Consider the following 25714-nt stretch of genomic DNA (forward strand, 5'->3'; position numbering starts at 1 on the left):
CTCCGGAAGAATGTAAACAACATTTGACATAACAATCACTCTGGAAGAATCACGTTCTATTCTGTTCTACTACATACTCCTTAGCTTACAGGGTTAGTCACTCAGTACAACCACCACCTCTTCACTAGATCTACTCACACATCGGCATCAAAACACAAATCTCACTGTACATAATATTCTCATTAGCTTATACATTTACGCATACAGAAGTTGATGACAAACCAAATCATTTTGTTCGTCACTCGGATAGGGTGAGAACGCGTGGGAGAAGAATGACAAAACAAACAAACAAAAACTCTTTGGAATCTGTCACAAGAATTCCTGACTGAAATCATAGATGATTGTGTTTTTTTTTTGTTTAAAAAAAGAGAGAGAAATCAATAGTCTGTGTAACTCACCATTCCCCAGTGAAACCCTGGCTAACCTCTCCAGTCTACTTCTCTAAGCTCATCCCACGCTGCTCTAGCCTGTTACAACCTGTCCTAGTCGTCCCCTGCCAGAGATGTCCTCCCGCCAGCCCAGTCCAGCCCAGCCCAGCCCAGCCCAGCCCAGCCCAGCCCAGCCCAGCCCAGCCCAGCCCAGCCCAGCCCAGCCTAGCCTAGCCCAGCCCAGCCCAGCCAAGCACCAGCCCAGCCCAGCCCAGCCCAGCCTAGCCTAGCCCAGCCCAGCCCAGCCCAGCCTAGCCCAGCCCAGCCCAGCCCAGCCCTGAGGGGCACGTGGAGCGCCACCTTCAACGCACCGTGGCTCTCTTTTCTAGCGCTGTCAGGAGCTCTTATGGATCCAAGTGCATTTGCTTTTTGCTTTTCCTTTAACGTTTCAGTTTTTTTTGTTTTATTTTTTGGGGTTAATGTTCAAGAATATGTTGAAGAAAGAATACAAGGAAGGAAAGTGATCAATAAAGGTACAATATCACTAAAGTCTTACATGTAAATAAAAACAAAACTGAATTTGTATTTTGGAAGACTCCATGTCAGTGAATATCATCTGTTGCAGTGATGTGCTGAAAGGTGACCCTGTTAAAAAGTATAAATTCACCTATAAAGAAGTAGCCTATAAGCAAAAAAAACAACAGTTTGATCTATAACACATATGTAATAACCTTACCACGGTTTGATCTATAACACACATGTAATAACCTAACAACGGTTTGATCTATAACACACATGTAATAACCTAACTTAAAAGATTACTAAAAGATAAACCAAGAATGAATCTGGCTTAAATAAGACTGAAATACAAAGAATCTAGGGTTCATTACAAATAGATCCCTAAGTCCCATTATAATACGTTTTATAAAACGGAAATATACTTTGATTATTAAACATGAGTGTACTGTAGGTCGAGCAGAGTGTGCTTGGTGTTCGTTGATACAGCCGCTTCAATACTGCTGCAACACAGAAACTTGGTAATGCTTTGTTTCGCTCTTCTCTCAAAAAAATACATCTGAAGGCACTTGATTTGACAAAGGTTTAACTTAGACCTGCTGGCACAGCCAAGCAGTAATGTAGGTCCCCCAGGCTCCACCTCCACCCGCGCCCCCTGAACCCCACCCAAGAGCCAGCTTGTCCCAGCTGGGCCTCGGGATACCTTAACTCCAAATCAGTATGGTTCTCTTCACTTCAGATACTCTACATCATTTTTGGTTTCTCAGGCTCATTCAAAACAAAAAGGAATACAAAAGTAAAGACCTAAATGTAAAAGGCCAAAGATAATGTTACTGGAGCTGGAAGCAACAGTCCCAAACCCGGCGGACGCGACGCTGCTTCACACAGGCCTGCAGAGCCAGGGGGCCCCCGGAGCGCCGGGCGTGTCTGTCTGAAGAGTGCATGCAGGGGCCCGGCTCAGCAATGAGGTGGGGACAGGAGGGGGCGCTAACCCTGCCTCGAGTAGAGACACCCCCCACGGATGGACAGCCATGTGAAAGATTTAGGGACCCTTGAGTAATTGTCTGTTCACGGGCCAGCCTTGAAGACACAGACAAATAAAAAGAGATATAAACCAGCGATAAAACAAAAGAAGAGATACTACGCTGCCTCTGAAGTAGTGGTCGACCAATTTGGGTTTTTGAACAGCTGATGCCGATATTTAGAGAGCAGGGGCCAATATATAATGCCAATATCATGTTGTTGTTTGTTGTTTTTTGCATCTGATTTTCTTTTTTTTTTTTTTTAATAATAACAAATGAGACACAAAATGTATTTAACACTGTTATTGTCTGCATCATCTCTTTGATTTCTTCTCTGAGTTTTTATAATTATTTAAAATATAAATCGGGATGGGGGGTAACAATAAATTGGCCAATGCTGATTATCTCAAAATGGCTTTTAGTCGGCCTGGTTGGTCGACCACTACTCTGACGAGTTTGACCAGGTACGGCGAGATGGAGACAGGCGTCCAGGAAAGGGTTGCTGAATGTCTTGTTAACGAGCATCCTTCACAGGCAGCTGATCAGAGCGTTGGTGAGTGAGGGGGCGTGGCCTGCCCCGGCGGCCTATAACCACGTGAGGAAGCTCTCCTTGTCGATCTTGGTGGCCGCCAGCACGGACTCCATGTCGTTGAGGATGTCGGAGCTCAGCGCTTCCTGCAGGCTGGGCATAAGCTCCTCCCCTTCCACCGCCATGCTCTCGCTCTCCAGGGTGCCCAGGTCCACGTCGGTGCCCGGGATGGCGTCCAGGTAGTCAGGGAAGCGGTTGTTCTGTGTGGCCATGGAGGCGGGTAGGGAATCTCCTGGTGAGAAAAGCATTTGTGAATGTTCTACCTGTGTGCCCTGTGTGAACAGTTGACGGGTGGTTGACGGTGACCAGGCAATATTAACTGTAGCGAGTTTTAAATCATCCAAAACTGTCGTGGAGCTGTTGTGAGTTGTAGACAGTGAATCATTGCGGAGCTGTTTGGTCTCACCTGTGTCCATCTCGTCAACGCTGTTGAGGAAGTCGTCAGGAGTGCGAGGGACACTGTAGCTGCTCATACTCAGTCCGCTGTCTGTGCTCTCGTCCCTGGAGTGGTAGGTCCCGCTACGCACGCACGCACACACACACACACACACACACACACACACACACACAGGAGTGATCAGAACAATCGCATACTGGATATCAATGAACAAGTTCAGGTTAACTTGGCATCATTGTAGTGAATCTACAGACTTCTCTGGTCCAATAGCTACAGCCCACCCCTCCATCTTGCGGCCTAATGTAAACAGTGCCTGCTTCCAACGGCCTAAATTCCCAGGATTCAGTGTGCTGTAGACTCAGCACTACAAAGAGCCTGGGCGTAATCTATGTGTGTACTACTGAGCTGAATGAGAACCCGGGTCTGTGGTGTAGTAGGAGCACAGCACACCCTCACAACACAAATACCCTGTTCTCTCCCTCCACAGTGGAGGTAGCTAGTAGAGACGGAGGGGCATACTGAGAGAGAGGGAGAGAGAGGGAGAGAGAGAGAGGGAGAGAGGGAGAGAGAGAGAGAGAGGGAGAGAGAGCTTTGACAAGCCTGTACTAATTAGCAGAGAGCAGTATGTAGGTAGAGCATAGTGGCGGTGGGCTGAATGAGGCCATTGTGAGAGCGGTGAGGGAGAGGGGGGGGGGGGGGGGGGGGGGGGGGGGCGCGTTCCGGCTGGCCTGTCTACTGACCGGACCACATGTTCTCACGGGCTGCTTGCTATTCCGCTCGGCCCCGCCGCTCATCCCCTGGCGGTGGGGAACAGAGACCCGGCTGCCCACGGCACCGTCCATCCCCTCCACCAAGAGGCACGCTTCCAGCATATATATGTGCCATTTCCCCCTCTTTCCCACAAACACCTATTCTCTCAGAGCCATATAATAAAATACTCATTCTCAAGCTATCAAGCGCTACCTGAGCACATAATAAGATAAACAAAGTTAAACGAGTGAGGATATGTTAAGCTCTCATAGCCCTATTAAAATATAGCAGCGTTGACTATGGTGTGATTTTCCAACATGTCCGACTGAGCTTGGGGGCTGAGTGGGCGATGACGTCAGTTCTATGTTTCCTTCACTCCTCAGCTAGACCTGACCAGCAGGGGTCGCCATGGTGCAGCAGCCGCCTGGTCTGGTCTGGTCTGGGTGAGTCATTCCCATGTGAAGAGGGTTTAGCCCTGAGACTCCACTGTTGTTTACAACTTGTGTAACTCAGGCAGCTCACACCGGAGCTTAAACTCCCTCCACCGCCAAGCACACACACACACACACACACACACACACACACATACACTGCCTCATACACACACACACATACACACACTCCCTCATACACACACACCCTCTCACACACACATGTACACACACCCACTCCCTCACACACATTGACAGGCACAAACGCACACTCCCTCACACTCACGCACGCACGCCCACTAACACTCACACACACTCTCTCTCACACAGTCAGCCAGACTAGCTAAACACAGACCCCAGGGTAGCGAGGGGACTTGGCTAACGGGGGCTTTTGACCCAACAGGCTGAGGTCACCGTCCTTGTACCCCTAGATGTTATTCTGACACTTGGGCAGTAGAACGTGTCCCCCTCTGTCCAAACGAAGCTCACCTGTTGAGGAATGGGTCGGAGCTGTTGGCCGTCATGGTCCTGGCGTCCTGGGACATGCCTGGGGAGGACACGGGATTGGGCGTGCCCCCGTCCTGCTCCATGCTGGTGGGTAGCTGGTTCCTCAGGGCCAGCTCCTGTAGACACACGCACACACACACACACACACACGCACACACACACACACACACACACACACGCATTCCATGTAAGCTAAGGACTTCTTTGGGCCTTACCATTCTCATACACGGTCAGGCTATACGACGTGTGTGTTAGTGAGAACGTGACATCCTTGTGTGTGAAACGGCCTCTGCCGCTCGTCATCTGCTTTCTGTCCACCGCCCTGCTGTTGTACACAAAGTTAAATCCGGGGCTTACACCCCATCTGAGGCTCCAGCCTCTCTCTCTCTCTCTCTCTCTCTCTAGCCACACACACTGTTTCCAGTTACGTAAGAGAGACAGACTACTGCTGCACACATTTGTTTCTTTCCATACGTGCAGTATTCGTGCTCTGCTAAAGCCTGGATTTGAAGTCCCTGGTAGATTACTTGTCTATCTCTCTCTCTCTCTCTCTCTCTCTCTCTCTCTCTCACCCCCTTCCTCTCTCTCTCAACCTCCTCTATTTCTCTCTCTCTCTCTCTCCCTCTCTCTCACCCCCTTCCTCTCTCTCCCACCCCCCCCCCTCTCTCCTCTCTCTCTCCCTCTCTCTCTCTCACCCCCCCTCTCTCCTCTCTTCTCTCTCTCCCTCTCTCTTCCACTCCCCTCTCTCTCCTCTCTCTCTCTCCCTCTCTCTCACCCCCCCTCTCTCCTCTCTCTCTCTCCTCTCTCTCTCTACTCCTCTTTCTGTCCTTGGAGGGTATCTGCTGCTAGAGCCAGATGGTGAGTGTACTGTGCCAGTCTGTCTCAGTCTCCTGCACTGGGAACACTTCAGCTAGACACCCTAGTGGTTAATTTAAAAAAAAACTTTATTGGTTGAAGTTAGTGAGAGCCGACACAATGTTCCCTCCTGAAATTATCCAATAGCTCTGTGAAATTAGTGGGTTTTTAGCGAATGGTGCTATTTTCTTATTTTTTCATTATACCACCTGCGTTTCTGAAGGGGATGCCGTGTGATTAACGCGAGTGGGAGAAGCCTGCGCAGCCCTGAGAGATCACCAGAAGGTGTTGGTCGTGTTGAGCAACACGACGAGGCCCGTCCCCACATCCCACGCGCAGAAGTAAACAATCTGGTTTGGATGTGAAGGGGGATTATGAAAGCCCTGTTCTGTAAACATCCTCCCCGTTTTTTTTTACTGCCTCTCTGTGTGTGCGGCAGATCGGAGGTGTCACCAGGCAGTCGCGCGCACACACGCGCACACACACACACAAACACACCTTTAACGGCATGGATCGCACTGTTTTACTGTGTGTGGTTAGTTAAGGCGAGGCAGGGTTCTGTATTGCTAGGAGATCTGACAGACTGCAAATACACAGTATAGCTCGTGCTGTTTCACAAGGTCTCTCTGGAGATAATGGAAGCGGTCAACACCTCGTCTGTCTGCCGGACCGTCGTCAGAGAGGCCTGTGATTACCTGCAGGCCGTCACTCGTAACCAGGACACGAAGAGAGAGTTAATCTTCACTATGCTCAACAATAATTATTGATTAACCGCCAAGACCTGGTATGTGATCTTTCTCATCAATATAAGTGAGAAGTCCTGATGTTCAGTGGAAACAATTCACACCTGTGAAGAAGGCTCTTGGTGGTTTGAAGAGCTCCATGTGTCGATTCGGTCTAGTAAATTTGCTGTTCTCTAAGCATGTGTATTTATTTTGCTTCCTGAAGGAGGGCCTGTTGCAAGAGACGCACAAGTCTGTTTACATTCCTCAAAAGAGGCAGTGGAGGTGCCCTTACCCTCCCCCTAACCCCTCTTTAACACATACACACACGCAAACACACGAACACACGCATACTACACGCACATGCATGTGCGTACACACAGTATGCACACACAGCCTGATCTTATCGCAACACTTCCTCCACACTGAATTTCTACAACCACAGTTAATGATATGGCAAACAAAGGCCCCGGAAACCCAGGTTCATGAAGCAAGCCCAGTATTGCTGCTCTGTGTGGTTCATGAAGCAAGCCCAGTATCGCTGCTCTGTGTGGTTCATGAAGCAAGCCCAGTATCGCTGCTCTGTGTGGTTCATGAAGCAAGCCCAGTATCGCTGCTCTGTGTGGTTCATGATGCAAGCCCAGTATCGCTGCTCTGTGTGGTTCATGAAGCAAGCCCAGTATCGCTGCTCTGTGTGGTTCATGAAGCAAGCCCAGTATCACTGCTCTGTGTGGTTCATGAAGCAAGCCCAGTATCGCTGCTCTGTGCGGGAGGGGCTATGACACACCAGAGAGGAAACATGTGTCATCACTTTGATATGACTCACTTCACCTCCTTGGAAGTCGCTGGTAATTACATAAACATTGAAATAACAAAGAAGTTGTTTGGTGAGGGGGAGAAGAGCTTCTGTCACAATCCTTGAAATGACATCATGAACATGAGTTGTGCCTGTGTTGGGGGGGGGGTCTGTGTTGAGAATCTGTGTTAGGTCTGTGTTGGGAGCCTGTGTCAGGTCTGTGTTGGGTCCTGTGCTACTGTAGGTCTGTGTTGGGGGCCTGTGTCATGTCTGTGTTGAGGGTTTGTGTCAGGTCTGTGTTGGGGGCCTGTGTTAGGTCTGTGTTGGGAGCCTATGTCAGGTCTGTGTTATGTCTGTGTCAGGTCTGTGTTGGGGGCCTGTGTCAGGTCTGTGTTAGGGGTCTGTGTCAGGTCTGTGTTGGGTCTCTGTAGGGGGTCTGTGTCAGGTCTGTGTTGCAGGTCTGTGTCAGGAGTCTGTGTCAGGGGTCTTTGTCAGGTCTGTGTTGGGGGCACTGTTTTGCAGGTCTGTGTTGGGGGTCTGTGTTGGGTCTGTGTCAGGTCTGTGTTGGGGGCACTGTTTTGCAGGTCTGTGTCGGGGGTCTGTGTTGCAGGTCTGTGTTGGAGGTCTGTGTTGCAGGTCTGTGCTGGAGGCTCTGTGTTGCAGGTCTGTGTTTCAGGTCTGTGATGCAGGTCTGTGTGCAGGTCTGTGTTGGAGGTCTGTGTTGCAGGTCTGTGTCGGGGGTCTGTGTTGCAGGTCTGTGTCGGGGGTCTGTGTTGCAGGTCTGTGTCGGGGGTCTGTGTTGCAGGTCTGTGTTGGAGGTCTGTGTTGCAGGTCTGTATTGCAGGTCTGTATTGCAGGTCTGTGTTGCAGGTCTGTGTTGGAGGTCTGTGTCGGGGGGTTTGTGTTGCAGGTCTGTGTCGGGGGTGCGTCTGCTGACCTGGGGCCTCTGGCGGAGCAGCTCCTTCATCCGGAGCCTCTCCTTCTCCATCTGCAGCTGCTGCAGCCTCATCTGGCTGCCGCCCCCCATGACCACGCTCTGGGGGCTGGAGGCCAGGGGGCCCCCCTGCTTCACCGGGGAGCCCTGGGTGATCCTCTGCTGGTTCAGGGCTGCCAGGAGGGGACAGAGAGGGGAGAGAGGGTTACATTACAACACCGCTTTATACACTTCCCTCATGATAGCCGAACGGGCATCAGCCCCCCCGACGCCTCGACACACAGCCTGGGGATCATGGGAAACATGACCTCTGTCCTATATTTACACAGAAACAGCTACAGTAACATTTGTACCCGGGCGCGCAGACGGAACGGTTGTTGCGTGCAGACAGGGAGTAACGAGTATGACGGCTCCATTTAGCTCAGGTGTTAGCGTGGAGGGCGTTCAGTAGCGAGGCAGGGCGTTCAGCAGCAGGGGCGAGGGAAGTCCCCAACACAAGTCTTCCTCAACGCCTCCGCCAACCATCATTCCTGTAAGACCTGATCTGCTCCCATTTCCCGGCCGAGGCGGCCTTTGTTAGTTAAGAGCAAATCACTCATGACCGGTCCACATCGGAGGGGTTCTCTTTGCATAAACGGATCGCTGCTCGTGCCGCTAGACCGACCGTCTCGCCAGTTTCGGCACCGAGTCGTTTGTTTTATCCGAGCCTAAAGCGCCATAGAATGCATTTCACGTGCATTGATTCAGCCCATTGATTATGACTGGATCCGTTCGCTTTAAAGGCTTCCTGGCCTGATCTCTGCGAGACAGTGTAGGTTGTGTTCTGTCTGTGTGAGCTTCAAAGCACAGCCACTAACCCAGGGTGACGACCTTAAGCTCTGACAAGCAAACTACAAATAGCAGTATCCATACCAGCGTTGAGGTCTGTGTTCTACATGCTTGTGCAGCTGCTGCCTTTGTCTTTCGGCCTTTAACCTCTTGACGGCAACGGTGTGGCCCATGGGCCATGCGCATGTAAAAATCCAGGGTTCTTTATGCAAAGTAGGTCACACATTTTATCACCCATGAGAAAAAGGAACAAATGCTTTTGGCCATGGGGAGGGGTGTTACTGTAACGGAACCAATGGGGATCCTTGTTTACTCACGTCCTTGAGGCACCAATGAAAACAAAGCATTGACAGGGGGGCAGTGTCCATGTAATGCTGTCTTTCTCTGCCCCCCCCCCCCCCCCCCAAACCCCCCTCTCATGGCTCTACTCATCACCATTCAATCACTGCCTGTTTACACTGTTTACTCTGAGCGCGCCCGGGGCTCAGGGCTCTTCCTGGGAAGCTGCGGAGGCCCCGCCCAGCTCTCGGAGGCCCGGCCCCCTCCCTGCTCTCCACAACCTCCCCCGCCCACCCACCCACCCCCACCCCCCGACACGGCCCTGGGAGACTGGCTCTCCTCTGTTCCTTATCTCCCGCAGATACGGGGGCCTTTGTGGCTGGATCTCTGCACCATCAGGGCACCATTATCCGCTCCCTGGGCCGTCCAGACACGGCCGGGCTGCCCAGGCATGCGCTCCTCAAGGGCCTGTAATAGCCCGGGCAGCCCTCCCCCCTACCTACCCCCCACCCCCCCCCCCCCCCCCCGACTCAAACTCAAAGCCAGCCCTCCTGATCCTCGACCAAAACTAGACCAGAGAACATGGAAGCACTTCCTTCCTGTTGAGTTTCCACTCGGCCCGGTCGTTGGCAGACCCGGATGGACGACAACGTTGGTGGAATGAACACAAGCAAGGCGTGGGGAGTATCTGGGCGTGGCGCTGTGTGTTGAGGATAAGAGCGGGAGGGCAGGACAGGTTGGCCCCGGGGACTTCCGTCCTGGGTGGGGCTAGGGAGGCCTGGCCTGGGGGAGGAGAGGGGGCGGGGGGGGGGGGGTAGAAAGGGGTGGTTAGAAGGCCAGCCCGGGAGATAAGGGACAGGTTAATGGCGTCTGCCTTTTGTCCTCTTCACGCTCCTCCACAACACAACAAGCCAGCGCCGGGACGGGAGCGTCTTATCAGAGCACCTTGCAGGCCGTCCCGGGGTCGAGGGCTCTGACACAGCGGGAGACGGCAGGTCGAGCCCAGGGAGTGCCAGCTGTAGGAAGTGCTCTGTAAATGACCAGCGCACTGCACCTTTGAAGCCTGGGTAAATATTTGTCCGCTGTTGATTTAACAAGTTAAAAAGGGCTCTTAGTGGGTGTTGTGTTTCCAGCCTCGAGATAAGCAGAGAGGGGGAAGAAACAACGCCTGACGAGATAGAACGGCTCTGTTATCATTTCGCACGCCAGAGACGGCTCTCTGAAGCAGCCCTCGCTGGGAACGACTCTCGTCTGAGAAGGCCCAGAGGTGAAACCCTAACGCCTGGCCTCGAATCGCAAAGAACTAAGAATAAGTCGGCAAATAACAGCGTAGAGCAGACAGACACATCTGGAAATCAGTTTGGCGCACACATCCATGACGGTTGCTAGATGGAAAATGTGTGTCAGATTTCCAGATGTCCTAATTGCTATATATATTGTGATAAAATGACTAAAGCCTTTCTATCTGATTCATATGTAAATATACAAATGTAAATTCTCCCAGGTTTATTGTGGAACACGTTCCTCTGTCAAGCCCCCCCCGGGCGGATCGCCGACCCCCTGGAAACCATGAGTACTTCACAAGAGTGACATCATTAAGCGCCCGCCAACAAGGTGCCAACTTTGCTGGTGAAGTGCTATGATAGCAGAGTCAGAAAAAAACACACACACACACAAAAAAACAACGGCACATGACTGATAGCTGAAGGTTGGATGTAAATCTGCAATATGGCCGCCGCAGCGACTACGAAAGAGGGAGAAAAACAAAGCGCGTGTGTTTCTCCGAGAGCCCAGGTCTGCTCTGCTGGGGTTTCCTCGCCCTCCTTCCAGAGGATGTGTGAAAAACAGCACGAGGGCTCCGGTATTCTTTCCCAGGCCAGTCCCCTTCTGAACCGAGCCCCAGCCCACAGCCCGCTCGCCGCCTCCTCCCATCTTAAAGGGGAACGCATGCTTGTCCCGTCGGCGTTCCTCCTCTGTTCTTCACTTTCTCTCCCTGCCCCCCACCTCCCCTCACACTGGGGCTCTTTGACTGAAAAGGTCTGGAACAGATTAAGAGCCGGGCCGCGGAATAAAGAGGCCTGGCACAGACTCAAGTCTGTCTGGAGCTGTGGCGGAGCGGGGCTGGGCCGAGCCTGGGCCCTGGCCCGCCCTGGGCCTCACGCGGGGGGAAGCCAGCCGGCTACGTCCCTCCGTTTAAGACGCTCCACAGCTTTTCTTCTCAGGGCTCAAATTAGCCTCCATTATCAAAGCAGCTGGCTTGTGATTGAAGAGCCACATAGCAGCAGCGTAGCTGTGTCTGGACCAGCCCGGTCCTATACATAAACAGGAACTCCAAAGAGGAGGAAGAATTTGATTTAGAAAATCTAACAAGATGTATTTCAGTCAAAATGTGTTGTCAACATAACATGGCGTTGTCTCAAGTGTTCTCAGGAGAGTCCCTATCCAAGTCCATCGCCATGAAGTCCCCCAAAAGGCTGTAACTAGGTTAAAAAAAGATGTAGTGGATGTGGACTGATCAAAACATGGAGGAGCTGTGTGTACCTCTGACAAGCTTAGATCATTTGGATGTATAAAACGCACATAATATGGAGACAGAAAAACTATACTTCCAAAGGTAAAAAGCCTGTTGCTTGTGGCACAGAATGAGTTAACCCTGCTGCTGCTTCTCTCTCTCTCTCTCTCTCTCTCTCTCTCTCTCTCTCTCCCTCTCTCTCTCTCTCTCTCCGCATCTCTTTCTCCCCCCTTTCATTTCGTGTGATTCAGGCCCACCAGGACGGAGCGTTCAGGACTTATAAATCTTCAAAGAGCTTAACCCATCTGAAATGCCTTCCCTCCCCAGCTGCCCTGCTCCTCTTACCCCTGTCTCTCTCTTCATCTCTCTCTCTCCCTCACTCTCCCCCCTCTCTCTCCCTTTCTGTCTCTCCCCCCCCCCCCCCTCTCTCTCTCTCTCTCTCTCTCTCTCTTTTCCCTCCTCCCTGCCCAGCGTCAGAGTGAGGCTGGCCTATCGCAAAAACAACACGTTTCTGAAGTGTCCGGGTTCTGTTAGCGGTGTCGCTGGAGCTACAGAGGGCGGCGCGCTTGTTCACACACGGCGGGGCGAGCCTCCCCCCCCCTGCCCCCATGCCCCCGGAGAGCCACGGGGTAACGAAGAGACGCCACCTCAAGCGTGAGTGAGTCAGAGTGACATGCAGGAGCCTTCATCTCCATGAGCCTTCCTGGCACTCACACGGATTAGCTCATTCCCATGGCCAGAGAGAGAGAGAGAGAGAGAGAGAGAGAGAGAGAAAGGGGGAGACCGAGAGAGTGAGAGAGAGAGGGAGAGAGAGAGAGAGAGAGAGAGAGAGAGAGAGAGATAAGCACATGTATCTGTGCCTGTTAGCAGCTCAGGACGCACACACTGAGAAACACCACCTCTAATTTAGCCCGCTGCCTGGGGGATTAATAGCCAGCTCAGCTGTTGCTGAAGCCCTAAAATGGCTAACAAAAGCTGGTTTTATGTTGCTGTTTTTTCTTCTTCTTCTTCTCCCCCTGGCTCCATGTCCCTCTGTAGCATCACTGGGATAAGAGGGATGCTGAAATGAGGTTTTAATGAAGTAATAGTGTGACTAGTCACCGCAGGGCCATGTGGTGGAGTGCAATGAACTGTGAATCATCACTGGGCTCAGCTCACTAGGAGGAAGAGAGAAGTGAAGTGGTTTCACGAATATGACCAATTGGTCTGATTGAACCCTTCCTTCTATAAGGACCACAACACTTTCATTGTATTGCATAACCGATGCTATAGCAGTGGTTTTAACCAACACCAACTGGAAAATATGAACATATGAACAATATATTTTGCGTCCCATTTTTACAAGTATTGGAGAAGAAAAGGCCAGTTTTGTGGGAGGGGAGGGGGGGGGGTCTTAGTTGAGCTCACCGAAGCGTGGGTCAAGTCTAGGGTCGAGCCAGGAGGTGGTCTTGTTCTTGTGGTTGATGTAGTAGATCTCCCCCTCTGCGGTAATAGCCTGTTCCCAGCCATCAGGAAGAGGACCTGAGGGAGGACAGGCCAGGTTAGGCTGTGGGGCCAGTCTGTGCGTGGGGAGGCGGGGGCACTGTGGAAACAGGCTCGTAACAAAGTGAGAGTGAACAGATGACCGAGCAGGAAGTTGCACTAAAGGACGGGGATGCTGACATCACAGCGCGGTAGTCCAGGAAAAAAGACTTTTTCTCTTTAGCCCATACATGGTTTTTCATTATAAATATGTTGTGAATAGCAATGTATATATACCTTAAATAACCATGGTGGGGACAGCAGAAATACTAGAAACACGACTCTTCTGTTTGGTTGTTTCATATTGACAGACATGATACTCATTCAATCATGACTAATAAAAAAAACGTTGCGGTTGTTACTACAAAGGTAACCAGACACTGAACTGTCAATCAGGAAGTTCCCAAACATGTTGGGCAGGAGCCGTCAGGTTCTCCCCTGCTCCAGCCCTCCCTGGGGCACATTCCACACTGTCAGACTGCTAACTGAAGCGTCTGTACCACATGGGAGCACAATGTACCATCCATGACATCTGTGCAATGCATGAGTCTACAGAACAACTGGAAATGACGATGTGCACGGCAACACTCGCTGTCGTCTGCGTGCTGTCACCATTGTCTTTTGTTAGTTTGTCGTTTTGTGTTTTTCTGTGAACTGCCACTGATGTTGTTTGTAAGCAGGGCACATCTGTAAAGCAGACCTGATCTCAGTATGTTCTTGCCTGTCTAAATAAAGGCTTCTGTCTGTCTATCTGTCTATCTTAGCCCCGTTAAAGCCAGGGACGTGTTCCTGTGTGGGCGTGGCAGGGGGAGGTGACTGACCGGTGGCCGTGCTCATGATGGTCTGCTGCTGCACGGGCGCGGGGCTGGCCGGGGCCGCCTGGCTCATCTGGAGCAGGGCCTTGCGGGGGTCCTGCCAGGTGGTGGACTGGTCCAGGTGACTGCAGCGACACAGGGAGAGAGAAAGACATTCATCAGACACGCTTGGAATGAGATTACAAAAAAGTGATTCAAAAACAAGCGTCCGCTGAGAAATAGTGAGACGCGTATTAATGAATCTGTGGTAAAACTCGAAATCAAATTTAAATGAGATAATTAGCTCATCATCATCCTAGAGTCCTAATTTAATCCAACATTGGGAAAGAAATCTACCCAAATGTTTGTAGCAGGGAGTCACCCCAAAATTCAGTGAATTCCGCCACATTCTTAAGAAGCTATGATTGGTTGCAAAACAGCCATTGTGACTGCAGACTGTATTCTCCGTCTATTATGGAGTGTCTTTGCCGGGGGGGGGGGGGGGGGGGGGGTGCTGTGAAGGCATTGATAATTAGTGGCTTTGTTGGTACTTGTTGCTTGATGAAGAAAGATGGAGGGCTGACACAGGAAGCCCACCTCTCTAGAGCAGGACCCTCTCCATTGAGGGAGGGTCAGTCCCAGGGCTCAACGCAGGGGGTCTCTGTTTCTGGCAGTGGCTGGGGACACTGTGGAGTGTCAGGAGCTTTAACAATCCGGCGCCACATTTACAAAGCTTTCACCTGCTCGACAAAGACTCAGACTGAGCTACGACCCCAAACCCCACCATTCACTTGTTTTCTTTTTCTTGTACTATCCATTTAAGAAGCCGTCCTTTCATTCAAATGGCTAGGATACTCAAGACCTCATTATGCAAGGCTGAAACTCTTAAATGTGTATACATCGCGACAATGATTTAATTATTCCAATACACATCGCATAAACAAACAAAGTAGACAAAAAAAAACTGATTGACAATCTGCTTTCTCTTTGTGCGAATGGAAAGTTTTGGAAAGTAAAATTAAAATGAACTGAATCACTATTCAGTATACCATTTCTGTTATAATATAGCGACCGACTTCTATCAACAATGTTCTCTACACATTCTAGAGCGTGAAAAGGCCCCTGCCCTAGCTATTCTAATCCCCACCAATCCAGCGCTAACTTGATCCAAAAGTGCCATTAGCACAGATATTTCAGCAGCTGGAGTGAAGTGTGAGATTCAGAGAGTTGCTCTTGGCCTCTGAGGTAATCCCAGCCTGCCTGTCTGCTCCCTGTCCCAGCCCAGAGAGAGAGAGAGACAGAGAGAGAGAGAGAGAGAGAGAGAGAGAGCCTGACTCAGCACTTCTCCCCACACACAAAGCCACCCATTTTCAAGCCCCCTCTTGTTTATGCTTTACTGATCAAAGGAGCTGCCAAATCCCCCCATCAACCCCACCCCCCAGGCCTCACACACACATACACACACACACACACACACACACACACACACACACACACACACACACACACACACACACACACCACAAACCCAGCAAAATAGCTACAGCTCTGCTGAGACGTGAGGGGCCCCTTGAGAAGGGTCACAGGGGGCGGGGAGAGACGGGAGAAGAAAAAAAGAGAGAAAGAAAAGAGAATGAGAGAAAGAGAGGGAGAGAGAGAGAGAGGGAGGTAGAGAGAGAGGGAGAGAAAACAACCACGGAAGCAATCCCTCAGAACTCCATTGGCTGTGTGAGTTGCTGTGCTCCTGTTACACTCTGCAAAGCCCCCTCCTCCCCCCTCGGAACTCCGCCTCCCCGCTCTGGAAACTATGACATGTCTTAGAGGAGAGCTGAGGAGAGATGGGGGAGTAGAGATGGAGGGGGGGTGGGGGGGGATTATGGTAAACGACAGGCCTACATTACGCACGTCCTGCTACTCTCGCAGAGAGCACTGATATTGTTATTGGACCACGGGACGACCGAGGTGGGAAGCGTCTCTGACCTCGGATAGAGTCGGCCCGGTGAGCGGTACCGACAAACGCTGGCTCTGCCGCCGGGGGGAAGAATTAGCAGAACCGGCGCTTCCCTCCTCAACGGCAGTCTCCCGATCGAACAAAACAACCGACAGTCTCCAGCCCCTTCCAGAAACAAACCACCCGGCCTGACGTTGTGTAAAAGGGGTGATATTTCTGACACCATGTAATGTCACACAAGAGCACACGCTGGGTACTGAACGCATGGAGACGGCTGTGTGTGGTGGTGGTGGTGTTGGTGGTGTTGGTGGTGGCGGGGGGATGTGTGGGAGCGTTTCAGCACACTGGTCAATGACTTACCAAGGTCTGGTCATGCATTACCAGGCTTTAACAGCGAAACATCATCCATTCAGAAAGTGCGGCGGAAAAAAACAACAACTTATACGGCCGGTGTAAAGCACTTCCTGTAGGAAGACGTGATCGATGTCATGGTAACCGTTGGGGTTTTTTGGGGGAAGCCACCAGCTGTGAGGCATTACAGCGGTATGCGGGGGCCAGGGGGCCCCGGGGGTCCTGAGAGGACAGGCTCCCGGGCGTGGCTCTCACCTCTGTCCTGCACATGAAACCGGGCTGGTCAGGGGCGGCCCTCCCCACCCCAGGCTGGCTGGCTGCTGCCCTGACTGCTCTGCTCACTGATCCGGTTATGGGGGGGGGGGGGGGGGGCTGTACAGTAATGCGCGCCCTAGCTGCGATCTCATCCCAGACGTTAGGGTTTGGGTCTGTGAGCAGGTCGACCCCGCCCGGCCCGGAGAGCGCAGCCGTAGCTTTCTCCAGCGGCGCCGTCCAGGACGCCGCGCTCTCGACGACAGAGAGCCCGCCCAGGGCTCAGCGTTCACAGTTCGGGCCCCCAGCCAGCTGTCATGGCGGCAGGGCTGGGCGGGGCGTAGCCGAGCTCCCGGAGGTTCTCCGTGTTCCACCCCGCCCAACCGCCCGACATCTCCCTGATTGATGGCCCAATTATCAAGGAGGTGTTTATTGTGGCGGTGTTATTTATAACGCCCCACGCTAGAGGTTCCTGGGCTCCTTCGGTCTCTTCACGTCAGGGCTTAACCCGACGGCGCTTCATTGATTTGCCGCATGCTGTTTGTGAAGGACTGAACTCGATGAGCTTGCATGTCTGACGGTGACTGCGTGCATATTTGCATGTAGCCTACTACTGCGCTGGAATCAGTAGAAAACAGTGAGCAAAATGAAATAGCTGTGTCCACAGTAATCACTGATTTGTTTTTGACAGTGTTTCAGATGGAAAATAGGACCATGATGTAGGCCTGGTCTGGTATGGTCTGGGTCTGGACTGAGAAAGCTGTGGGTGTGTAGGCCTGGTCTTGTGGTCTGGCCTGGGAGGTGCTCTCGGGGGGGTCAGATCTAATCACTTCTCTCCGATGAGGACCTGCACCTCCGCCCTGGCCAGCCTGCCATGCCTGGACACCCCTCTATCAGCAGGACATCATCAGCAGAGATTACCGGGCCGACCTCGGCGACCCTGCTGGGGATTGAGCTTTCTCTTTGAAGGGAGGCTTATATCACCAGAGCCACTAAGGAAGCAACTCATTCACTAATATCTAGGACCTGTTTCTGTGGCTTGACTGGGCCACCTAGAAAACGCTTGGTGGATTACCGTCTGATTCAATCTTAAATTTTTTTTTTTTCAATGTGTCACAAAAAGGGCTATTCTTGTTAAAAATTCTGCCATTTTTAATTCCATATGACAAAATAAAATAAAAATAAAAAGTTTAATGAATATTAATCAATCTTGACAATCTGTGTTGAATACACTCCTCGGTGCAGAACATGACTTCATGAATCAGTCTGAGGAGTTTGGGTCAGCAAACTCGGGTCAACACCGGCCCGGCTTCCTCACAGTCCCGTGTGTGTACTGAGCCGGACGGGCCCCGGCGAACAGGAAGGGGCTTGTCTGTGTGTGGTCATTAACCAAAAGTTTGACAAACACAAAGTTGCTCCGAATGAAGGCTTCACACAGTCTCACAGCACACGGGTCACCCAGCACTATTTATAAGCCACGCTGCCTCCAGTTCTACGAAAAGAAAATCCAATTAGCATTTCCACCAGTCCAAGAGTTATGGAAAGCATAAAGAGCTTACATGGAAGTCTGATAATATGGAAACAGAAAAACAGAAACGCCACAACCAAACTGCCTCGTAGCAACAAACTGATGCATTTTACATGACTGTGTCTGAGCAGTGTTTATAGTTGGATAGGGCACATTTGGTTCGACATAAGGATACTGCTCTGTCTCACTATTTCACACAAATGTGCCACAAATGGGGGAGAGCTTAGAAAGCCGATCCAGATGGCCTCTACAGCAGGGTCCGGGCTATTACACAAACTCTCTCCTGAATACCCGATGCATCTTGCCTACAATAAGAAATCAATGTGGATACAGGATTGACCAGTCACTTTTATTCTATTGGTCAAATGAACACGGAAGTAAGCTTTTAAGATGCTTATCTGAAATCAACACCGTCTATTTTGTTTACACGGGCTGCTAAAGCATTGAAAGCTTAAGTGTCCAGTGAGGACGAATCAGCTCATTGTCCCTGAGACCTCCGTTCAGGTCTACATAAACTCTGGACAAAAGGCTAATAATGTGTGCGTGCATATGCTCCCAATAAAGCGTCCCTGCTGGACGGCCTGGTGTCTGGACGCTACTTGCTGCTTCCTGGACATCTGCTGCAGCGGAGTAGGACTCAAGACACCTCCACTAGGAACAGGAAGCACTGGTGTGTTTTGTGTTCATTGTTACATGGAGCCATGTCCATTTACAGTACAGCTGCATGAGTCGCGGCCATCTTTCGCCACAGGCTCAAAACTCACTTCTTCAAGAAGTACTACCTGGGTCCTTCCTCTTAAGCACCTTTTGTGTTTATATTTTGCTGCTCTTACACTTTGGGCTTTATATTTGGCAGTAGATTATGCTCCTAGTCACTTGTTTAGAACGGAGATGCACTTGTGAGTTCTAGCGAGTAGTAGTACACTGACTATATTAAATGTAATTATTGACTTATGAGTCACCTTGGATCTGCTAAATGACTGTAAAAGAGAAAGAGAAACGGGGCATAAGGGAACATCAAATGGAGTCACTTAAGTTACCTCAGAAGTAGGAGGTCAATAAATACAGCGTCTAAATGTTTCCCAGCATGCGAGTGTAGCTAGCAGGCACGGCATTTTTCAGACGCATTTCGCAGTCAATACGAGTTGGAGGTGGGTACGAACAAGTCTTCAGACCATAGCTGCTGGTTCTGTGGCGGTAACAACTGTCCTCCTAAGAACACCATTGTCTACAGGCTGAACACAGCATGGTTAAAAAAAAAAACACACAGGAAAAGGGAGTAAGTGGCTCCAATCAAAGAACAACTCGCTGGCCCCCGGGTCACGCTGTGATCCCGCCCCCAGAGCTTTGCTTCTGCTTAGGCCGGCTTCCCATGAAGACCGACCCCCAAAAGAAAGCTGCATTTAATAAGCCAGCGGAAGCCCTGATTAGTCCTCCTATTTCACCGGTGAGTCTAAATTAGAAACCTTCATTAGTTTATGGCCCAGCCCTCTAAACGAGGCCTGGCCCCCAGTCCCACACCAAACACACTGCCCCTCCCCCAGCGGCTGTAAATCAAAGGCCACAGCAAACTGCTGGAAGAAAGAGGAGGAAAGGTCAACAGAGCATGTTGACATTCTCCCAATCCTGTCCTGAGTCGGGGGTTTAATGAAACCAGCCAGGCCAACTCTGAGAGAGAGAGAGAGAGAGAGAGAGAGAGAGAGAGAGAGGCTCACACCCCCACCAGTATCTCATCACACTCCCACCAGTATCTCATCACACCACCAGTATCTCATCACACCCCCACCAGTATCTCATCACACCACCAGTATCTCATCCCACCACCACCAGTATCTCATCACACCCCCACCAGTACCTCATCCCACTACCAGTATCTCATCCCACCACCAGTATCTCATCACACCACCAGTATCTCATCCCACCACCACCAGTATCTCATCCCACCACCAGTATCTCATCACACCACCAGTACCTCATCCCACCACCAGTATCTCATCCCACCACCAGTATCTCATCCCACCACCACCAGTATCTCATCCCACCCCACCAGTATCTCATCCCACCACCAGTATCTCATCACCCCCCCACCAGTATCTCATCCCACCACCAGTATCTCATCACCCCCCCACCAGTATCTCATCCCACCACCAGTATCTCATCACCACCCCACCAGTATCTCATCCCACCACCAGTATCTCATCCCACCACCAGTATCTCATCCCACCACCAGTATCTCATCCCACCACCAGTATCTCATCACCCCCCCACCAGTATCTCCAATCAGCAAACGCATCCAAATCTCTCGCAAACAAAAACCCAGCAGCCATCATTACTACTCAGGGACTGCTGCCCAATCACGTAATGACACACGCCCCAAACCCAGTTAGACGTTACAACCCAACCTAACTATAATTCGATGAAACAGTTTCCTCCCGGTCGACCGCGAGTAAAGAATAACCGTGCCCCCTTTCACCCCGATCTTTAAACACGGCCTCTGCCATCGGTCTATTTTTGGACGGCTCACATGATCTCCGTGGGCCTGCGGGCTGAATGGAGCTGGCTGTCCCTCTGCTGGGACAAAGGCAGGGCCAGCACCTCGGCCGTCCAGCCATCTCCACATGGCCGCCGCTGAACCCCACTGGCACAAAAGCGCCGCCATCGCAGCGTCACGCTTCCATTCATGCTAAAACGGAAACTGGCTTCAAAGGCGGCGGGACGTCAGCGCCAGCACTGCTGTGAGTCACCGGGCAGTTTCTACTGGCCTTGGGGGGGGGGGGGGGGGGGGGGGGGCGGCTTTCCTCTGACTCATACCGGGCCAGGAAAGGAGATGACCGCCCACCACCCCTCTCCCTCGCTTCTGTGGAAATATTACTAAAAGGACACAGCCGTGGTCACCTGTGAATATGATCTCTATTTAGCACTTTGTTTTAGCACATTATCTCTATTATACAGCACCAGATTATGCTCTTAGTCACTTGTTTAGAAAGGAGATGCACTTGTGAGTTCTGGTGAGCAGTAGTACACTGACTTTCGTTGATTGCAATCACGGTAAGTCACTTTGGATAAATGCGTCTGCAAAATGACTGTAATGTAATGCAAGTGTATTCTTATTTGTCCCTCCCCCTCTGTCACTCTCTTCCTCTCTCACTCTATCCATCCCTCTCTCTCTCTCCCTCTCTCTCTCTCCCTCCTTCTCTCTCTCCCTCCCTCTCTCTCTCTCTCTCTCTCTCTCTCCCTTTCTCTCATTGCTCCCCCTGGGTCAGACAACCCTTGTTTATAAATAGGAGCTTTTCCCCAGCAGCTCTGCTGAAGTGGCTTCTCATTTCAGATCGAGTGTCTGCACTTTGATCTGCGTCGGGCAGAGGATGTTTTCCAGCGCTGCCTCTCACGCTGCCACACACTGATACAGTACCTCAGTTATGACACAACTCCTGACCTCTAAACTACCTTAATGTGGAGGGAAGATACTACAGAGAATATACAGTACACCATTATGCAAAGGTTTATTTCACGCAATATCAAAATGTGACTTAATGGACACTTGGATTAACAATGTGGAGTTTTTTGGCAATGTTTTTTTTTTAAGTTGAGAAGGCTTGTTGAATTATTTTTGGGTAATTCAAAACTGTCTGATTAAACAGTGTTTCTCAATATTGGAACCATGCAAAACCACCAAAATGTGTGTATGAGACAATGTAATATTATAACATGAAGGAACAAGGAAGTCATCGAGAGTCCCAAACTAAAAATGAGGAAGTTTTTGACCGAATATGTAAGCTTCTGGAGGGACATTCAACCACAAATATACAGTATTAGTTGAAAAACAACAAGCCAGTAAATTGGAGAAGAGGATCACCAGGCATACTCCAGCTGGCTTCCATCAAAGACTAGAAGATGACAACTAAAAACAGAAAGTTTAAACTGCATCTTTTTCATTTGCATAGTGATCGAAGACAGCATACAGAACACTGCCCACACACAGAAGCAGGATTTTGCGTAAGAATATTTGTTTGGACTTGCTCTGGCCAATTGCAAATGAATCGAAGTAATGCTGAAATGCTTTACTTCACAATTTGGTCAGCCTTGAGCAACTGTTGTCAGTCTGATTTCTTTTTCAATGCATTATTTTTTTGACAATTTAAGATTAAATTCCCTGTCTGGGGCTCCACAAGATGGAGTCAGTTTCCAAAAATGTGCAGTGGTTGTACTAGTGTCTAACTGTGTAGTCCCCCCTCCCCACACACACCACCACTCTCTCTCTTCCTCTCTCTCTCCCCCTCCCACTCTCTCTCTTCCTCTCTCTCTCTCTCTCTCCCTCCCTCCCTCTCTCTCTCTGTCCTACCCCATTGTACAACTACAGGAGAACTGCCCTAAATGGTCCAGATGTGCTCCAGATGTGCTACGTTCAAACATCTGCTTTCTGAAAGCTTTCTTTTTATTCAAGTACATTTGGGTTATCATGTTTGTCCAGACGAAAATGGTCAGAAAGTCATATTTCACAAAACTGCAGACAAAGACCACTATGTGCAGAAATGAAACTTGTGGGACAGTTCCACACTCAGATGATGTCATTACAAAATTGTGGGACTATGTAATAACTCACGATGTAGTAACTCACTATGTAGTAACTATGTAATAACTATGTAATAACAAAAGGACACTCATTGTTAATAATGCTACTTCTATATAACATTCTTCTTGCTCATTAAAATGTAATTTCCAAACAGACTGACAAGAGCCTCTGTTGAGTCTTCAGTCGCTATCTGCTAGGCTGACTTTGGATCAGTGAAGTGGAAGCGATTTGCTGATTGGAAGATGAGTTTTGCAGACCTGCCCGTCCTGCGGTCAGGGGATGTTACAGTGGGCCATTGTTTCTCTTGAAACTTGAGAACCACCAAATACACCAATAATGTACTCAGCTCTGGACAGAGGAAACAACGGACACTGCAGGAAGACGATGACTTGTGACGAGTAAATAACAGCTGTGACTTCATACTGGGAGTACATGGATCGCCTTTGAACATTATAAAGGCTACTCTTGGACCTTTGCTGAATATTTAAATTTTTTGTTTGATTTCTGAGAGGATGTGATCACAAAAGGTTAGTGAAACGCAAAGAAACGCAAGTGCTTGGCCATAGAAACGGACCAGGCATGCCAGTGACCGCAACACACTTACTTGAGGAAGTATCTCTGTCCTGAGGGGGTCTTGGCCATCTCCCACCCCGGGGGCAGGACCATGTCATCAGGGATCTCGTAGGAGGACTGGCGGAGGTGCTGGGGTGGGGCCCCCGCAGGGGCCATGCCCACCAGGGAGCCAGGGGTGACGGCCCCCAGCTGCAAGGAGGCAGGAGAGGAGTGGGCGCGGACATGCTGGGGGGTGAGGGCTCCAGCGGTGCCCGCATCAGTGCTGGCCTGGAAGGGAGGGGGGGGGGGGTTATTCAACATGAGTCAGACTCTTTGAAAAAGACAATACTAGAACACTCTACAACTACATTAAGACTGAGTGAAAAGAGTACACTGACTTGTGAATATGTTTTATTGAGTCATAATTGCCTCAAGGTTGTGTCATTTAGAACCAATTGTGGTTTATTTATAATGAGTCCTATAACAGATTTATTGAGCATGAAATAAAACAAACAAACATGGAAACCAAAGTATCTTTGTTTTATCTTGCAAATGGAGCCTTAAAACAGGACAAACGTAAGTCTATTTCTCTAGTAGAGAAATCCCTGCAGCGATGGAATCGGCCATCCCTGGAGTGCATTACTCTGGGAAGAAATGGTCCTATATAGAACCCAAAATGATTCTATCGCTTGCTTCATATAAAAGTTTCTATAGAAACCCCAAAGAACCCTTATCTTAGTGTAGGCCGACAGTGTTACTGCGCCTGCGCACAGGTTAGGCTACACAACTCACACAAGATTGTAAACTGAAGCAATGAAACATGTGTGGTTTACCATATCATGATTTCATAAGCTTTAGGCTTATTATATAAAACACACACACCACATATTTATACATATATGGCTCAATCTTAAATATACTAGATAATATTAGCCCTAGGCTAGGCTATAGAGCATATTAAATACAATCTGATGTTGACGCTGGGGTGAGGAGACTGAGGCCTATTAAGCCTGCCATTAACAAATCTGAAGCTGCTGTTATTCTGTGCAAATTACTCCGTGCAGTTCATTTGTCTTAAAAAATAAAATAATAATAAACCCTTAATAAAGGTTATTTTTCTGCAATGCATGCCGAGGTGTCTGTTCTTATTTCGTTTCCATAAACTTTGCATTGAAAACTGATTTCATATTATTATGGCTGGAGCATAAAGACTGTGCAGGTAGCTGTAACCGAATGTAACTGTGTGGGAATGCACGACGCATTTTCAGTTGTAGGCTGGAAAAGTTGGGAGAGAGACGGGCATTGTTGTTGAGTTGTGTGAGGGTGGTCTTACTTGTCTGGAGTGAGACTTTGGCTCAGGCGGTTTGAAGAAGGAGTCTGGCAGCTTCCTCATCCTCATGGGTACAGAGGGGGGTACGATGGTATTTTTCGGGTTCATCACGGCGTTGAAAAGGGCCTCCAAGTCGGTCTCGGAATCACCCCGGACATGGACGATTTGATGGCCCGCAGGCGGGTTGTGCTGGCTCGGATCCATTATCCCAATGAAATTACAAAATAGTGTGCCCGAAAAATAAGTTTAAAGACAAAGGACTAAAATCAATCCAAAGTTTCACGGACTTCCCAACTGGAAATCTCGACCGCAATCATGAAAAGTTAATCCAGGTCACTCCAAATTTAATTAGTTGATGTGTTAAGTTCTTTTCTCTAGCCTATTCTGTTAGCTATCGAAATCTCCAGTAAAAGAAAACTTCTTTCTGCTGTTTCCGAAGGGCACACTTGCACATATAACAACGCGCATATCTACAGCACTATGTAACTGTAATTTTCCAAAAACGCAAAGACGCGGCTACTCAAGTTTCCCATGCAAAAACGCAAATAACTGCGCACAACCGCAGACGAGACTATAGGAGTTTACACGAAAAAGAACGAATGACAGCGCGCATTGCAAATCACTGCCCGTTCACTGTTCTAAAGTTGAGCCTGACTTCGTTCTCAACTTCGGGCAGGACATCAAACTTTATGACTCATGTGATCCTGCCTCACTATAGGCGGAGCTTGTTGTCATTAATTGGGACAAGAAACTTGTGGGAAGCAAACTTTCTCTACAGCTGAATAATACAAACGATTCGGTCCAATTTCATATTTTGATTGCTTTTCATTTATTTAGAGAAAAGCGTAGGACAACAGCAGTTGTTTAATTAATAAGGTAGCCAGGCCTACGATTCTTTTCATGACTTCCACCAAGAATGCTTTTCAGCAACTGGATCGAATGCAAACAAATTGAAGTCGACAAACTGGCAACCGTAGACATTTGCTAAACACAATAATTGCACTTTGATCGTGGTATTGTTGTTTCTGTTTATTGCAATTAAATGGAATAGCCTACAGGCCTTGGTTCAACATTAGCCTATGTGATTATACTAGCCTAATAGACTGATGGTGCTGGATACAGTTTAGTTTAATTTAAATCAAATTCACAAATTGTCGTTGCTAATATAAACCGCACTTGAAGCTGTTCAGTCATTTCGACAATGAGACGTGTTCTTTCCCTACAGTGCTGCTGAAGAGCTAGATCCGTGCAGTTCCCATCATTGTTATGCAAATGACCCTGCCCGTTCCATTGAGAAATCATTTTGTCAAGATCCACTCTCTGTGGATGTAGAGGCTGTGTTTCTGCTCTTTTCCC

General features: G+C 49.6%; 1 protein-coding gene across 1 annotated transcript; it reads right to left on the reverse strand.

The window, feature by feature from the left end:
• Positions 1-1488: 1488 nt before the first annotated feature.
• yap1 (Yes1 associated transcriptional regulator) lies at positions 1489-24906 on the reverse strand. The gene is made up of 8 exons (XM_084437853.1): positions 24362-24906; positions 23081-23316; positions 13849-13967; positions 12914-13027; positions 7891-8060; positions 4563-4696; positions 2902-3014; positions 1489-2727 (listed from the first exon to the last, which is right to left on the reverse strand). The coding sequence occupies exons 1-8, from the start codon at positions 24560-24562 to the stop codon at positions 2492-2494; spliced, it is 1323 nt and encodes a 440-aa protein (XP_084293979.1). The 5' UTR covers positions 24563-24906; the 3' UTR covers positions 1489-2491.
• Positions 24907-25714: the final 808 nt, after the last annotated feature.

The sequence above is a fragment of the Borostomias antarcticus genome (assembly GCF_949987555.1).
Source record: "Borostomias antarcticus genome assembly, chromosome: 1".
In the NCBI taxonomy this organism is placed as follows: domain Eukaryota; kingdom Metazoa; phylum Chordata; class Actinopteri; order Stomiiformes; family Stomiidae; genus Borostomias; species Borostomias antarcticus.

Bases quoted from the DNA above. Each gene is read 5' to 3' on its own strand.
- yap1 (XM_084437853.1), bottom strand. From the start codon at position 24,562: ATGGATCCGAGCCAGCACAACCCGCCTGCGGGCCATCAAATCGTCCAT. The intron at 23,317-24,361 runs GTAAGACCACCC...CCTCCCTTCCAG, and splicing joins CAAAGTCTCACTCCAGACAA to GCCAGCACTGATGCGGGCAC. The intron at 3,015-4,562 runs GTGAGCTTCGTT...GTGCGTGCGTAG, and splicing joins TCCGACCCATTCCTCAACAG to CGGGACCTACCACTCCAGGG.